The 13,542-nt window shown below is 42.6% G+C and overlaps 1 protein-coding gene across 1 annotated transcript; it reads left to right on the plus strand.

Moving 5' to 3' along the window:
• The first annotated feature begins 1,433 nt into the window (after positions 1–1,433).
• hnrnpub (heterogeneous nuclear ribonucleoprotein Ub) lies at positions 1,434–13,470 on the plus strand. Its single transcript, XM_084083082.1, has 14 exons — positions 1,434–2,141; positions 3,552–3,666; positions 5,636–5,715; positions 6,413–6,552; positions 7,067–7,169; positions 8,069–8,181; positions 8,440–8,703; positions 8,820–8,939; positions 9,023–9,151; positions 9,507–9,675; positions 10,108–10,395; positions 10,567–10,871; positions 11,596–11,778; positions 12,446–13,470. The coding sequence occupies exons 1-14, from the start codon at positions 1,589–1,591 to the stop codon at positions 12,494–12,496; spliced, it is 2,613 nt and encodes an 870-aa protein (XP_083939208.1). The 5' UTR covers positions 1,434–1,588; the 3' UTR covers positions 12,497–13,470.
• The last annotated feature ends 72 nt before the right edge of the window (positions 13,471–13,542 follow it).

Raw genomic sequence — 13,542 nt, forward strand, 5'->3', positions numbered from 1 at the left:
CGAGGGACCTTGATCCTCCAAACAAAGCCCGGCGGTGGGTTTGCAATAATGTGGCACTACTGCGCTCTGAGGAATATGCAAACGATATTCTATAAAGAAGGAAGCCAGTGGGGTATAATATGACAGCGGGAAATAAGAAATCAAGTGACGTGAACAACTGTTATAAACCACACCCAATGTTTATTCTTCTAATAAATCAACAATGTTTTTTTTTTTATAAAGCTGGCTATAGCTTGAGCTTTAATCAAATGTTAAACAAAGTGTGACTTACCCAATATTTGTCTCTCTCGGTGGTAGAATATTTGATCCCATTCCGAGTGAGAGAATCCATGGTAGTGTGTAGCCTAATCTGTTTAATGTAGGGAGTCTAAACTAAGGTCCACTTTTATTAAATGTAGTTAAAGTCCGCCTCGCCTAAAGCACATAATCCACTGTCTGCCCAGTGCCCACACAGGTAGTAACAGACACATGAGAAGAAGTGTGTCACTCTGTCACCAGACCAGCCGTGGTCTGGATGAGCGCACATTGTGGAGAGGAGAGGAGGGAGCGCTCTAGTCTACTTCACTGATTGAATTAAACTGTGCATGTATCCACATTTATCCACAGGGTGGCAGTAAACTGCGATTAAAAGCGAAAGTAGAAATGATTAGGGGTTATGCATCATAATGCTTATGCTAACTATGTTATGCTCACAATGTGACGCACTATGTGAGTTTATAGATCTGCTATTTTCAAAATATTTCTATACATTTTACACTTCTGAAAACTTGTGAAATGGGATAATGTCTGAAGAGCGGCCAGCGTGACCGCAGTGGATAATGAGTACTGATATTTTAAGTACATTTTGATGCCAACACTTGTGTACTTCACTCAAGTAAATTTGTAACTATGTTAGCATAAGATTGGTAGATTGCTCCAATATTTCCAACATTACCAACAACAAATTACAGTCCCAAAATAAAGCAAATACAGTTTACAGTTCCTTTTATTTAAAAAATAAAGTATAATATATGCCTAACCCTAACCCTATATAAAGATTCAGGTAAACAATAGCAGCACACAAAAAAAGATGACATAAATGTAACATGTACAGGGAAAGTTGAAGTTCTTTCAATAGCTCTTCCTTTTTGTTTTGTTTAATAAACAGAGTGATTTAAATAGAGCATCCAGTTCCAGGATAAAGGGTAAGATAAATTATTGAGAAATCTGTTTGAAAATAAAAATACCAAAACAGCTTTAAACGTTTTAAGTCTGGCGTCACTAATTTGGACACGTTTTCTAAAAATAAAAAATGCAGATTTACAAGCTCACAAGTAGTGGTAATCAGATATTGAAGAGCGCCGGGGCATTCAAAACCCCCACTGCGCTCCCCTCCGCATCATTACGGTAAGCCCCGCCCAGTTCCTCCTCTCCTTCTGCCGGTAGAAAAAGGCTCAGCGTCCAAGGTGCCATTTGGCGCAGTTTGAATTACATCCGCTCACACCAGTCGCCGTCTTATTTATTTATCGTCTATTTTGTGACTCTTTTTTTTAAACTGCAATATATTCTTACCGAGTGCAACAACAACAGCAAAAACACATTCGACATCATGAGTTCCATCAACGTGAAGAAGCTGAAAGTGAACGAGCTAAAGGACGAGCTGAAGAAGCGTGAGTTGTCCGACAAGGGTCTGAAGGCCGAGCTCATGGACCGCCTGCAGGCCGCGCTGGACCAGGAGGCCCTGGCCGGGTCCGGGGACTCTCCTGTGGACCAGGCCGCGCTGGGGGACGACGATGAGGACGCCGCCGACCAGGAGGGCATGATGGCGGAGGAAGAAGAGGAGGAGGAGGAGGACGACGAGGGCGAAGATGAAGACGAAGGCCCGGTCGAAGAGAGCATGGAGGCCAACGAGGAGGAGGAAGAGGAGTCGGAGCTGGTGGAGGGAGGAGAAGGGGAAAATGGAGGAGGTGGCGGGGATGCTGTTGCTGCAGCTACCGGCGTGGTGCAGCAGCAGGACGCGGAGATGGTGGGTGAGGGAGAAGAGGACGACGAGGAGGAGGAGGAGATGGATCCCATCCTGAAGGAGGACGAGGAGGACGTGGACGACATGGAGAAAATTGACGCAGAGGACGGTGACGGTGAGGACCAGGCTGGAGAGGAGGGTGAGTCAACAAAGCTGCTGGATGATGGCTCCGGGTTCGGGTGTGTTTTGTTGGCCGCTGCTAGGAGGAGGAGGCCGGGTGGGGAATGATGGAAGTCATTTCTTTACAATGGAGCAGCGTCCATGTTTGAGCCAGCTAGTGTGACCTCCTAGAGATAGATAGGCTAGCTAATGCTAATCGCGCCAGGGGTGTAGCTGGCCATTAAAAAAAAGCAGATATACAAGGTAACAATGCGTCGCGATGCGCCGTATTGTTGGGTTTGTATATCTGTTCTTTTGAGGGGCGAGTGACACGGAGCATAGACCTTAAGGCTAATGGCTATATTACACTCATCCGCATGACCGTGTGGCTCAACTAAAAGTGTTTTTTCCTTCAGTAAATAAATAAATAACATATTTTATTGAGTGAAAGAGTCGCTCGTGCGGATGAATGGATGCGTAGGCCCAACCATATCGATAGCCTATAAACTAGAATAGTATTGATAGTTCGTTTGCCCCAATCTGTATATATATATATAGAGAGAGAGATGCGTTAACTAATAATGCCATTCAGGTAACGAGCTTGAGGGGGCTAACTAGCATAGCTCCCCTTATTTTCAGTTTCGGTTGTTTTTAGCTGGTTGGCCTGCTAGCTAACGCCAAAGGGGTTTGGTGTTAGCTGGCAAGCTACATTTCCTTTGTGTCTGTGGTGCAGAGTTAGCTTAGCAGCTAGCCGCTAGCTAGACTCCGCTACATTCAGAAGACGTTGAGACACGACGAGGCGAGGGAGCTGCTGATGCTTGTCTGCTAGTTCGATCCTGGTCTGTCTGTAGCCAAAGTTCAGTTTGTTTTACCCGAGTAAAGGCAGAATATTGAGGATTTTGGGGAAAACATGGGTACAAATCGTTAGCAAATGTCGGTCACAGTCAAACTGGGGTTGGTTGGGGGGGAAGGGGGTCAAAGTAGGTCAGCGTTTCCATCTTCCTTGCATGATGCATTTGTCCAAACAACAAGATAGCTTTACTTCCCCCTAGAAAACAACCCACATCCCAAGTCTCATTGAAAGTTCTCTATTTAACACCCTAGTTTATTTCAGGGTTGATGTCCCCTGTCTTTATTTTTGCAGTGATTGTTTCCCCATCCCAGTAAAGAGTAAGCACTGTTGTCATATTGTTCAGCTGGACCAGCTTACATTGTAACTACTACCCTGGTCATTAAAAATTGCTATCATGGACTTTGAATGTCTTATTATCCATTGTAACTATGAGGTGTTACCTCTTAAGTGATATAAAAACAGTAATACTAATGGTCGACGGATTGTAACTAATGGAACGGGCTTTGTGGGACAGACTCCCCACTGCCAGTCCGACCTCTCTTTCTCTCTCTCCAAAAAAGGAGCACCTCAATCTATATCTTTGTTTTATTTCCAAAGGGGATGCGGACAAAGGCACGAATGCTGAGCAGAAGAATAAGAAGGGTGTTAAGAGGCGCCGGGAAGAACATGGAAGGGGCTACTTTGAATTTATTGAAGAGAACAAATACAGCTGGTAAGGATGGGACAGAGCAAGAAAAATGGCCTTCAGTATCCCTGAAGCGTCATCATAGCTTTGTTGCAACTGTATTGGCTTTAAGTGCCAATGCAACTTAACTAGTTAAAAAAACAAAAACCCTCATTTTCAAGAATAACCATACCATTTTTTTTTATTAATGACCTTATTTCCACACTTGTTTCTGAGGGTCATCCCTAACTTCTTTAAAGAGCCTTACCATTTTTACCTCTTTGCAGTGCCCACTCACTCTGTCTGTAACGGACTGCATTCTGTAAAAGAAGCCTATTTAATTAAGTACATTCTTCTTACATCTGTTCCTCATGCCACCTATTGTTTTGGAAAGCCCATTGTGTGCTCCAGGTGAACCAAGGCTGCTCAAGTGAGCCCAGAAGGAAAGTAGCAGATGTGAACTTTGGAGGGAGGGAGGGGGAAGTACAGAGGAGGGGGCGGGAAGGAAAGATCCACTGCAGCAGAGTAGCACACAAGTATCTAGCAAAGAATCACCACGTGTTCTGGAACGTCCAAGGAAGAGCTCGCTGTCGACCGTGCATTGTTTGACCTCGCACTGTAGTTAGTTATTTTTTTTAATTTTGTACTGGTTGTATGATGTCAACGCTGTTTCCGTCTCATGTATCATGTGTGCATTTTTTAAATGTATGTAAACGTGTGAATACGTGTTTTAGGTTCCTTTCTCTGCACAGGTGACATGCATGGTGTGTGTGTGTGATTGCGCGTGTGTGTATAGCTAGTTGGTCAATGTTTTGTTTTGTTTGCTCTTTGACTCAGTGCGGGGAGGGATCCGTAGGAAGAAGACTCGATCTACAACTCCAGAAGTCTATTTTTGTCCCCATTATTTTTCCTGTTAGCATTTTGTTATTTTTTTATTTCCCACATTCTTTCCATCACTGCAGTGTTTGGCCATTAGCCTGGATTCCCCCCCTCCTTTTATCTGTGACAACTTTCCTGCATTTTGCAAATCTGTGTAGTCATAGGCCTCAAACTTTTCAGTGGGGCCTGCCTGGCTGGCTGGTCTGCATCGACCATATGCTCCTCCTCAGTATGACAGAACATGGCCCCTCTCCCAAGTCGTCATAAATCTCTCCACAGCAGCCCAGGGCTGTCTGAGGACACATGACCAAACACTCAGTGAGACAGTTTAGTCTGCAACACATGATGGAAAAGGATTCCACGCCCGCTTTAGTCTATCACAGGCTATATTTCATAATTTTTCCATCTGTATTATTACAGCAGATTACATTAATTTCTTAACATGATTTTCACCTATAGTAAGTAAATGATCTCTTTACAGAGAATTTTGTCATCAGATACCTGACCACTGCAGAGTTGGTAAGTGGCTGCAGCATTCAATTTGAGCTCAAAATGGTTGTTTACTCCTATTGCCTATGAACTGCTTAATTTCATGGCCAGTTGCATCCCTTGAAGCATTAAACCTGCTTGTGGTGCTTCTGTAGTTTCATGGGGCACTTTTGGAATTGGTCATGACCTTTCAGTGAGAATTCCACACACGAAGACAGATATAAATATCTACATCACTCCTACTACATATGACTGACTGACTCAGCAGGAGTCTCAAACCCATAACACTGATCAGAGACCTGCTTTGAACTTAATTTAAAACAAATCTGTAACCAGCTTGTAGCCTCCTACCCTGTGGGTTGGTGTAGGTATTTTCTGTGTCTCTCTTTGAGTTTTAGATTTCGCTGGACAATGCAAGGTAAGTGCTGTCTGCCAGTGCTGATTATACAAATAATACTTGGAGGCTCATGCCTGTTGGATTTACTTTTATTTTGTTCTACAGTATTTCCCCATCCCCTTCCTTTTTCTTTCATTCTCTCCCTCATGGTTTTCCGCAGGTGGTACCCAAGTCATCTACACAAGCTCGATGCTAGTGCCTTAACCCTCTGACGTCCAAATTGTCTTACTGGTTATGATCTCTTATTTTCAGGGCATCCTTCAAGTCTCCTGTACCGCCACTTGAGGAAGAGGATGAGGAGTTTGACGACACAAAAGTCGTCCTGGATACCTGTGAGTCCTTTTGAATATAATACATAAATACAGCCATGTAAATGTAATTAAAATGTTTTTGACACTTTTTATTTAATTAAGTTAAAAGTTTTAAAACTCAAATCCGTACATTATCAAGACCCTATTTATTGTAACTTGATGATTTAAAGTTGTTAGTCTTGGGTTGATCTGAATTCAGATTAGAACCTCTCAGCTTTTAGCCTGTTTACTGTATATTATTTAATTGATGGCACAGGCAATGAGTATTGAGTTTGGAGTTTATGCATTTATGACTGCATAACTTGAAAGAGACACTGTTTATATGTGCTGAAACTGTCTTCATATGTTACTGATATTGCATCTGTTTGCTCCAGATGTTGGATCGTCCTATATCTGAGAAGCATCAATTTGTCCTTCCATAGATTAATCCTCATCACTGGCTGATGTGCAAGTGGCCTTCCTAGTTTTTACAGCATAATACTGTATTTATTTTATTTAGTACAGTTGCAACAATTTATTATTATTTAGAATCTTGATTAGACATTTGCAAAGAGCAGCTATGCTTGCTCGTACGTACAAGGGCACATCTCACCGAATTGTAAAAAGAAATTGGCATTCGGCTCAGCCCTGGTTTAGTTACTTTGTATTTCTTCTCGCTCTCTAAAAGATACATGTAGAATGCCTGTGTAATTTGTGTGTATGTGTGTGTGTGCACTAGACAACTGCGACCTGCACTTCAAGGTGTCAAGAGACCGCTACAGTGCCTCGTCTCTCACCATGGAGAGCTTTGCCTACCTCTGGTCTGGAGGCAAGGCCACATATGGGGTGACCCAGGGAAAGGTCTGCTTCGAGATGAAGGTACAGCCTCACTATTCATATGTAGTGGACATCTTTCACAGACATTTTAACATGCAATTGATTTGTAAACACAGCTGAAGCCAATTACACTGGTGTGTTTCATTTAATTGTTTCTGTGTGCCAGCATGGAGTTGACTGCCGAGTTCATACTGTAACATACTAACTAAATTAGTTATCTTCAACTGCGTTTAACCAATTGCACATCAAAATGTCTTGCTGTAAAAAAAAGTCTGTATAATACAGTATTTACAGTGAGCATTATTTATTTCTAGTGTTCTGGGAAAATATGCATTGCATAAAGGATGGGATACATTTTTCTTTACTGTGACATTCAGTTATTGCTGATGCCTAGATGTAATTAATTTGCAAATGCTGTTAACTGTTTTCATAGCCCTTATTTAAAATCATGACATAATGGTAAAGGTGTGTCAAATTGCCACTGTTGCATGCATGTTTATGAGATTCTCACTGTCAGTGACCGTGATGATTTAACCTGCTTTAACTCTGTCAACAGATTACAGAAAAGATCCCAATAAAGCACATCTCCCATAAGAACATGGAGATCCATGATGTCCAGGTGGGCTGGTCCCTGGCCACTGGCGGCAGCCTGCTCCTCGGTCAGTATCACATCCTTGTTGTTGTCTATTGTTGGCTTCACCATTAAAGCATAGAACCAGTGATGTATAGGTTTTTTTTGCCTAGCTTTAAAGGTGAGCAAACACTTTCTGTTTGCTCCTTATGACTTTGGCACCATGCAGTAATAGAAACTACAATTTTCAATATGTTTAGCCTTGTAGCAACAAGTCGAGACCTGTCAGTGCCCTGAAGATTTAATTAATCGCCGCTGTCGTTTTGTCAAGTATACTTTAAACCTGTGTGTCAATAACATCATTGAGAAGGGTTTCCGAAAGCAACATTTTTAACTCTCAAAAACTGGTATGACCAGTGTTGCCATTTCTGCATTGGCAGTGCACTTAAATAGAAACTGGTCAGCAAATTGTGTCTGTCCCATTCCTTCATATGCACTCGGCTTCTTTTGTAAACACCGTCAGCAGCCAAAGTTTTACCGTGATGGAATATCAAGGTTCAGACATCACATACACACAGCTGTCAGTGTGCTGTATGCACTTTGAGCTGCACTGCATGCTGTAAAGTAAGCAAACCAGGTTGTAAAACGCTGACGGAGGAGCTGAAACAGTACTTTTTATAAGGTTTATTTTAAGACTTTAAAAGAGATATGGGAGGAAAAGAATTGGCCTGGTTACACCTTAAAGTCTGCCCTAAAATGGCTCTGGAAGGCCACCTGGTGGTTGGTAGACAACATGACAAATGCATGTAAAATGGCAGCAATTAATAATGCACTGTACTAATGGAGTTTTCTCACCCATCACTATCACTGTTAAGACACCACCCTACCCTCCTGGTATAACTTTACAAAATCCATATAAATACAGACTAATAACGTAATATACCTGGGCTATGTTTAATAAATGAAATTTATGCTTAAACCCCATAGGCGAAGAGGAGCACTCGTACGGCTACTTTGGGCAGGGCAAGAAGACGACCAACTGTGTGACAGAGGACTATGGAGAGACCTACGATGAGAACGATGTCATCTGCTGCCTCATTGTAAGAGTCTCCCTTCATTCCATTAGGTGTAAAGTGACATGAACTAGTCACAAGTGTGTGGATGCATCAAAATAAAATTCTATAAATATAAAAAAGGCTTCAACCCACAACCTCGCATTCAAAGGGGTAATAGAATTAGATTGTCTTTGACTGACAGCAGTTTTTGTTGTCATCCCAAAAGGCCTGGTGGAATTTAAATGTTCCTATCAAAGTACTAATACATTAACCAACCTGACATGTTCACTTGCCATCCCACAGGACTTTGAGGGCGACAATGTAGCGATGTCTTTCTCTAAGAACGGCGCAGAGCCTGCTGTGGCGTTCGAGATCCCCAAGGACTCCCTGGCTGAACAGGCCCTCTACCCCCACATCACCTGCCACAACTGTGCCGTGGAGTTCAACTTTGGCCAGATGGAGACGCCATACTTCCCCCAGCCCGAGGGCTACACCTTCATGCAGCAGATTCCTGTCGACGAGAGGATCCGTGGACCCAAGGGTCCTGAGACCAAGGCTGATTGCGAGGTAACGGGGGATGCTAGATGTATTAGTTTTGTAGTAGGAATGAGATGGGCCTTATATTTGGGATGGAAAAAAGCATCCACACTGAATACTATGTATATATCTGTCCTGTCTTGTAGATGATAGTAATGGTGGGCCTGCCAGGCTCAGGGAAGACCACATGGGTGAAGAATCACATCCAGCAAAACCCTGGGAAATACTACATCCTGGGCAGCGACACCATTGTGGAGAAAATGATGGTATGCTTGTTCTATTTTTTTTTGTCTGTTATGGCAGGATATGGCACAATCTCAACGACTAATAACATTTTAATTTCGTTCAGATTAACAGCTTGAAACGCCGGTCAAAGGACACTACAAAGCTAGCTGGCATCTCCCAGCGTGCACCACTCTTCCTGGGCAAGTTCATCGAGATCGCTGCTCGCAAGAAGAGAAACTACATCCTGGATCATGTAAGTCTCAGTTCTGACTCTGATGTTGATTTCTTTTCTGTTTTCGGAAATGAGATTTTCTTTAATGTAGTTTTCTATACATACAACACAATCTAATGGCGCTATTTGTTGTACAACAATATAGTGTTCAAGTGGTTAATTCTGTTTAATATCAACACATGCACAATTCTGCTAGAAAACACTACAATTATTGATAGACCACATTACTCATCATGCACAATATTGTGGCATGGAAATTGAGACCAAAAGATATTCGTATCTAACATTTATCTAACTCAAAGGATAGATCGCCAAATGGTGATGTATTCTACCTTTTAAGTGCCTTGATGGATTGTGTAATTTCTCCATTCCCCAGACCAACCTGTCAGCCCCAGGCCAGAAAAGGAAGATGTGTCTGTTTGCAGGCTTCCAGCGTAAGGCTGTGGTGATCTGCCCCTCGGATGAAGACTACAAGGAGAGGGCCCAGAAGAAGGCGGAAAGTGATGGCAAAGAGGTGCCTGAGCATGCTCTGCTTAAAATGAAAGGTAACAATGTCATTATTTCTCATTTAAAATGTATTTAATGTCATTTAAAAAATAAAAATAATATGGGGTGCTCTGGTGCCACAGGGGTAATGTTTCTGTCCACAGAGAATAGGGCTTTGAATCCTCCATGGTGCATCTATTTTGAATCTGTCACTGCACTAGCGACTCCTACAGGTTGGTCAGGGTGCCTATTCAATGGGGAGCTGAACTAGGGGAAATGGCTTCACAGGAAAACTCCTCACTGTCGGGGGTGAAAAGTAGCAAACTGGTGGTGTCACACATAATTCGAGAACCAACCAGTAGGGGTCAGCAGAGTCAAGCGGCTACAGTATAATGGGACTTGGAAATTGACAAAACTAAATTGGGAGGAAAAGGGTGAAGAAGAGAAAGATAAATATATTTCTGCATCTGATTTTTTTTTCCCCTCTCCAGGTTTCTTCTCTTTGCCCGATGTGGGAGACAGCTTCAGTGAGGTGACCTTTGTGGAGCTGCAGAAGGAGGAGGGTGCCAAGCTGCTGGAGACTTACAAGGAGGAGAGCAAGTCTGCCCTACCTGCTGAGAAGAGGCCCAACCAGGGCGGCATGCCCCCAAAGAGGGGTGGCGGCGGCCAGCGTGGAGGCGGCGGTCGTGGCAACAAGAACCAGTTCAGCCGTGGCGGCGGACCAGGACCTAGAGGAGGCGTTCGCGGGGGCTTCCCACCCAGAGGCAACTTCAGAGGAGGTAGAGACGTTTTCTTTTTTCAATCCCAATTTGATTTCCTTTTATACCTCCATTTTATTATTTTACGGTTACTTGGTGCAGTAAGGGGATGCCTTCTTAGCCCTCTATTCCAGCTCTGACATGGGCATTGAATGTAACCTGTGTTTCCTCTGGTCTGCCTCCTGTCCACAGCTCCCGTTCCTCGTGGGGGCTTCAGCCGTCCTCCCCGTGGCTTTCTACCTCCTCCAGCCTTCAGAGGAGGCTTCCCTCCCAGTCGCGGTAACTTCAACAGGGGCGGAAGCCTCATGCCCAGCCTGATAGGATCCCCGAGAGGTGGACCAATGAGGGGTAACATGGGCCCAAGGGGTGGAGCCAGGGGCGGATCCATGAACCGAGGTGGTCCAATGAGCAGGGGGAACATGAGCAGGGGGGGTGGCGGCGGCGGCGGCGGCCAAATGAGCAGGGGCGGCGGTGGTAACCGAGGCAACTACAACCAGGTGAGTGTGGATACCTTCTCCTTTCTCTGCCTCTTGGGTCAGTGACCCACAAGAGGCCTCACACTTGGTTGTGAGGTGTTTTCTGACTGTATTAGAAGGGTAAAAAAACAATTTAGGGCTTTGGTAGAGGTTTGGGTTGTGTAGTTACCTTGCCATGATGTAACTCAAGGTGTGCAAGAAATAAAAAATAATTGCTCTATTGACTAGAAATTGATAATTAAAAAATATGCCCCCACTGACCCTTTTTAGCCTGTAAATGAATGCAAACAAAGCTGATTCTGACAATATAATAGAACATCACGTTACTATTTTTAGATTTATTTTATAAAAATGTCAACTTCCTATTGATTTTACCATTTGAAGATCTGCGGATCCAGTCCGGGTTTTCTTCCTAATAAATGGCAAAATCAGTAAGTTGACATTTGTATTTAAAAAAACACAAACGGTACTGGGTTTGTGATGTTCTGTATTGTCAGAATCATTTTTGTTTGCGGGCTAAAACCGTACACTGTAAGTCAATGAGGAGCATATTTTGAATAATACATTTATAGTCGATGGCGCAATTGTTTATTTCTTGCACACCTTTTTGGAGTTACAACATGGCAAGAAATGATGATCCCAATGCAAAACTAGTTGAGATTTGAGACTATTATAATTTAGGTTTTATTATAATGTAGGACTGTTCCACATCAGTTATTCTGATTTTATTCCATGTCTTTTGTAGTTCCAGCAGAGGGGTGGTGCTGGTGGTAGCCGCGGCAACTTCGGCGGCAACAAGAACAGCAACTATGGCAACAACAGGAATAGCGGTGGTGGTGGTGGTGGCGGCGGCGGCAATTACGGAAACAGGAACGGCAACTTTGGCATGGACAAGGCTCAAGCCTTCAACCAGAGCTGGCAGCAAGGGGTCAGTACATTGATTTGTTACAGAATTCATGTTCATTCTCTTGATAAATTAATTAGAAACACAATAGTTATACCAAACACCAGTTAACAATAACAGGATTCCAGTGGAATATCTTAATCCATTTAGACCCGAGGCCGATTCTAAAAACGCCTTCTAAATCCTGACCTAAGTTTTCTGAAAAACTTCCAAAATGAAAGAAAAAAAAAATGTTGCTTTATACATTACTGTACTGTACATAGCAACAACCACCCCAAAAAAAAAAGGGTAACAATACCTTTCATCCCGGATGAAAGGTATTGTTACGTATAGCGGTTCCTGGTCTAAATGGGTTCCACCAGGAGCTAATGTATGTATTATACAGGCTGCTGTTCTGCCATATTGTCATCGCCCTGTTTACACTTTGCATTAAAGTGCGTTGAGCAATCGGATCGCTATCCCATTCTGTCTAACCACATAATTGTAAATGCACCAAAGCCACATTTTATAGGGAGATAGAAATCATTGCTCAAACATCCTCTAGATATGTTTATATCTTTGTATATGGGCGACCCAATGGCCAAGTAGTTAAGACGCATCGCATACCACATTGACAGTCCACTGTAACTGTCATCAGAATATCGAGAGATGCAGCCATAATCTAAACCTTGACGTTTGTTTCCCCTTGCAGTTCTGGAACCAGAAACCATGGAGCCAGCAGTATCAGCCAGGATACTACTGAGAGACTATGTATTGTGCACTGTAAAATCCTGAGGATTATTTTAACTCTGCAGGTGTACAGATATATTTGTACATTCTTCTAAGAGTTAAATGAACACTGGATTTTACTGTGTAATTGGACTGGTGGCCCGCACTGAGACCCACCGCTAGCCACGGAACATCCCTCTCCACAGCCTGCGTTTTTTCTTTATTTTTTTCCTCTTCAGTTTCTTAAACACTCATAAACATCATCCAATTTGTTGAAAAAATATCTGATCCGCAATCTCACAATGTGTCGCAATGCACTGCAAGTTTGTTGATCAGCTATTTTCGCCATGTGACCGTCATATAAGTATAAAATGGGGCCTATGTGGTTAAATTAAAAACCTTAACCAACAATGATAGCTAAAGCAACATGGAACAACATTCCACATCAGAGAGGAGATAAGATGGATATACAGTGTTTTTGAAGCTTTATACAGTCAGCGTTTTGTGTGTGCGTGTATACAAAATGGGTTCATCTGCATAAAAGGTCCCCCCCCCTTATTTTTATTTTTTGCATTTTATGGTCCCCTTCACTTTTAAAATGGAATGCTTTTAAAACAAATTTATTATAAATTGTTTTGGAAATCAAGAGAACTGAAAACATTTTGCCAGTGTGGCAGGTGTAAGGAGAGGTGTTCAGGGTTGTATGTTTTATCAATTTGTTTTTTTACATTACCTTGTAAATATATTTTTGCTTTGTTGCTTAGTTTAATTTGTAAGAGAGGTTTAATTAAAAGTGGTAATGATCGCAAGCAAAATGTTTTGGCTGCTTAACCAGCACTGCTGTTAGCTAAGTATTGTTAGATTGTACATGTAGTCATCAAACAGTTAAATTGAAAAGGCAGAACAATTTTAAGCAAGTACTGGTTTTTGTCTTTTGTTCAAACATCAAATCTGTAACCTAAACTCCATAGATTTACAATAAACAACTCGTTGGCTTTTTTACATCTCCTAATGGCTTATGACTTTTGATTCAGTTCAAAGGTGCGTAAAGGACCTTTGATGGGCTATGGCCTGGTTTGC

Source organism: Gymnoscopelus microlampas (assembly GCF_963454915.1).
Source record: "Gymnoscopelus microlampas genome assembly, chromosome: 16".
NCBI classification, from domain to species: domain Eukaryota; kingdom Metazoa; phylum Chordata; class Actinopteri; order Myctophiformes; family Myctophidae; genus Gymnoscopelus; species Gymnoscopelus microlampas.